Source organism: Arachis ipaensis, chromosome B05 (genome assembly GCF_000816755.2).
Source record: "Arachis ipaensis cultivar K30076 chromosome B05, Araip1.1, whole genome shotgun sequence".
Classification (NCBI taxonomy): Eukaryota; Viridiplantae; Streptophyta; class Magnoliopsida; order Fabales; family Fabaceae; genus Arachis; species Arachis ipaensis.
In genome coordinates, this window is record NC_029789.2 from 106855403 (window position 1) to 106859104 (window position 3702).

At 34.5% G+C, this 3702-nt stretch overlaps 1 protein-coding gene across 1 annotated transcript in view; it reads right to left on the reverse strand.

Annotated features, from left to right (window-relative positions):
- Positions 1-3350, reverse strand: part of LOC107643796 (phosphate transporter PHO1 homolog 1) — a 12756-nt gene extending 9406 nt beyond the window's left edge. Inside the window, exons 1-6 of the mRNA XM_016347542.2 lie at positions 2611-3350; positions 2228-2495; positions 1525-1918; positions 1372-1420; positions 1209-1280; positions 783-915 (exon numbers count right to left, since the gene is read on the reverse strand). Coding sequence (XP_016203028.1) covers positions 783-915; positions 1209-1280; positions 1372-1420; positions 1525-1918; positions 2228-2495; positions 2611-2844 — 1150 coding nt within the window. The 5' untranslated portion in view covers positions 2845-3350. The remainder of the gene's footprint in view (positions 1-782; positions 916-1208; positions 1281-1371; positions 1421-1524; positions 1919-2227; positions 2496-2610) is intronic.

Below are 3702 nucleotides of genomic sequence, written 5' to 3' on the forward strand. Positions count from 1 at the left end.
TGAATTGAATATAATTATATGTCAAATTTGAAATAATAATAAATATTGAGTGAATAGAAGTGAATAAGATGAGGCTAAAATAATATTATAGGATATGACCAACTGAGTTAATCAAACTCTTTGAGATAGTTTTACCATCTTTTATTAACGAAAATATTTGATGATAAAAAAAATTAGTTAAATTTATAAGTGCTGGCTATTTTTGTTTTATTTCTCTAGTATTACCGTTCTATAAAAAACTTTGGCGGGAAAGAGATATGGCCCCGTTGTCCATAAAAAATGCCGCTATTGATTGTAGTAATAACTAATAACCATAAGGGTTGACACAAGAGACACGTATTGAGTGTCAATTTTTTACAATGTGTCTTAACACAAATGCTTCTTAGCGAAAGAAATATGGTAATACTGACTACGACGGTTGACTTAATAAACACGTGATGAGTGCTGAGTGTCAATATTCTCTTCAAAAGTTTAACAAAGTGCTTGTGTTCATTCTTGATTCGGTTATGTATGGTTTAGAATTTTGGATAAAATATAAGGTAGCATGGGACCTGTACTATAAATCCATCAAATTATTTTGTCAGCTTAGTGGATTTGAGGGTCCATATTCTGTTTTTCTTGATATAGTAATGGCAAAAGAGAAAACTTAAAGATCTCTGTTATACAATAATGATTGAGTATCAGAACACGACAACAATGAGAAAGTCTTATTCTACAAAGTGGAGTATCAAAACAGAAAACATTTTTAAAAAATGTTGAAATGAAGTAAAGTTTTAACTCACCAATGAAGAAAGTTACAGAATGAGATTCTTTATGCCGGTGGCTCGGCCTGAGGTACTTTGAGGCCTTCTTTCGATCATCTCCGGCGAAATTCCTGACGAACAGTTCCTCTACTTCATCAGACAGCTTAATCACCTGTCATTTTCTTAAACACATAAGCAAAACAAAGCTAGCTCCACCATAGTTGAATTCTCTAGTGAAAGTGCTAAGAGACAAGCATATCTAAATTTTTATGGTGCAGATATGAATTGTAGGATAATTATTGGCCACTTGCGACTGTCGGAGAAAGCCTGAAACTTTTGCTGGTGGCAAACACCATAACATGATTTAACAACATCGTATGATGCATGGATTTCATCAAAATTTGATAGAGTTGAAGTTAGATATTTTTAGTTAACCGAAAATTTTAACTTGTGCTTGTAATTTACCTTGTCAGAGCTATTGAAATAGGAGCTTTCAACTACTTTGAGATAGATCGGAGGAACTTGCTTTGAAGTGACCTGCGAAACATTGATAATTTGCTTTTTGTTAACACTTAGCAAATGTGTAATTGAAACTTGATTTTCGGCATCATTCTCTAGTTCATTTTACCTTGTCAAACTTCTTCAAAATCTTCATAAATGCAAGCATGTTCAAGTTCCTAAACAACAATAAAATGGGAAAAAACACCTGTATGAGTGCATATTCTGGTTTAACTGTTATGTTTCTAAGATTTTGTGAAGAAAAGAATGAAATATCTTATACCTGTAAAGTTTGAGATATTCTAGTCCTTTATAGAGTTCAATGAAACCTCGTTTAATCATCTTTTCAGAGTGGCGCAACTTTGTTTGGTTAATATGAACCTTGCCAGCTCCTATGCTGAATTTCCTTGACTGGTTAATCAAATCTTCCCGGACAAGGTAAGTTATGGCCGAGAAGGTTCGCAACGGAGTTGTCAAAGGAATGTTTATCCTGAGATTCTTCCCTTGGCAATTGATAACACGGCCGGAGAGTGTTCTGAGTTTTTCTTCTTCTCTCTTCACCTGCGTCGGCTCTCCAACTTCGTCTGCGCGACAAGAATCAGAAAACTGAATCTCATCTGTGCTAATTTCCTCTGTTTCTTCTTCGGGATCTTCTCTGTTCCTAACAGAGTCCTCCTCTGAAGCAAAAGCCAGAGGACAGATTAGTGTTTTATAATCACATATTTTCATTAGTGATGGAGGTGTTGAATACAAAATTCAGTAAAATTTTGAAGTAATTATATTGTTTATCTTGTAATAAATTCACAATTGATTCATCAAAAGGCAAATATTTCACAATAAAAAGTCCACATAACTGTGCATGAATGTGTCAAAGATATTGAGTTGTCAAAAAATGTTATAACAATCATGGTATTTCTTCGTAAATTTCCATGTTAATGATGTTGAGTTCTCAAGCTTTTGAATGAAGAAAAGTGCTATTATGTTACCATTGGAAAATGTGCATGAGATGGAATGATACTCTTTGTCTATGGAACCTTGTTGATCTTGGAATGCAAATTTGAGCTGAATTAGAATGTCCATTTGTTTTCTCAAAGAATTCCCTCTCTCCATGAACTCATTCTCCTTTGTTCTATAGAACTTGTTCACCTTGTTTAGCTGCTGATCCAAACAAGCAAAGAATTCCTTAATAGCACCGGTTTCGGCAAATTGCTCTAGCAATTCGGTGTCGTATGACGAACCAAGTTTCCTATGGACCTGAAAAAGGAAAATCAAATTAAGGTTTTCTCTTATATTCATCCAAAATTATATGACGACTGTAACGAACAAGTTGGGCTTCTTTTAAGCTTTTGAATGGAAAGATTTTTTTTACTTGAATTGGTGGTACGTGCTCTCCATTTTGGTGATGGCCAAATGGAGAGTAGTTTCTTAGTGATGAAATAATGGAATTAGGCACAGAACTATTTTGGTTCTTGGTGTCGTTGCTGTTGTTATTATTAAGGAATTGAATATTTTTGAAGTCCTTCTTAAGTTGCCGATAATCAACAAAAGCTTCTTTCCATTCTGGAATGAGTTGCCCTTCAAACTGCTTAGAGAACTTCACCATTTTTGTTCTTTGGAGCGTTAATGAGAGAGAGAAGTATTGTTGTTTATGTTGTTGGATGGTGAGTTTGAAATGGAGTTAAGATGGCGTTATTTATAAGTGGTTTGAGGGAGAAAAGAAAGAAGATAAAAGAAAAAGTATTTGAATGATGTTTATGGTACTGATTCTCTTGAGCACATTTTATAATGTACTATGATCCTATGTTTCTCTCTCTCCACTTGAGGATTTAGGCATGTTACAACGGCAAAGGTTTCACCGGAAAAGTAACCGAACCGCCGCCGGTTATGATCACTTCTTGGCCAGACATGTTCTCATGATTCATGAAGATTTTGAAGAAAAGGGTGGGAATGAATTTTAAAGTGGTTTTGATGAAGTGGGCACTGGGCACACGTTGGAAAATTGAGAATACATGTAGAAGATGAACATGCTCTTTTTCATTTTTGGAGGAAACTGAATAAAGTTTGTCACAATAGTTTAGAAGCAAAAACCATTTTGAGAATTTCCTTTTGATATATATGTAGAAATGCGACTTATTAATAATGTGGTGGTTTCCTATAAACTAAGCTAACTTAAGAATTGCTCGTGTCGTTTTGTTTTATTTAAAGTGAGACTTATTGGCTAAATAATTTGCTAGCACACGAAGGTGTGCTCTAATTAGACCAGCTTGATTTCCACTAATTGAGGATAACTAAAAGCTCTCCCCCACTTTCATTACTAAGCATCTCCTCTTTTGTTTGCAATGTGAAAGTATCTCACGTACATGCCTAGCGGAATGCACCAATACGTCACTTAAAAGCATCATAGAATGCTCAAATTAGTCAAATTTAGGTAATTAAGGTAACGTTTATTTGTGGATTCCAT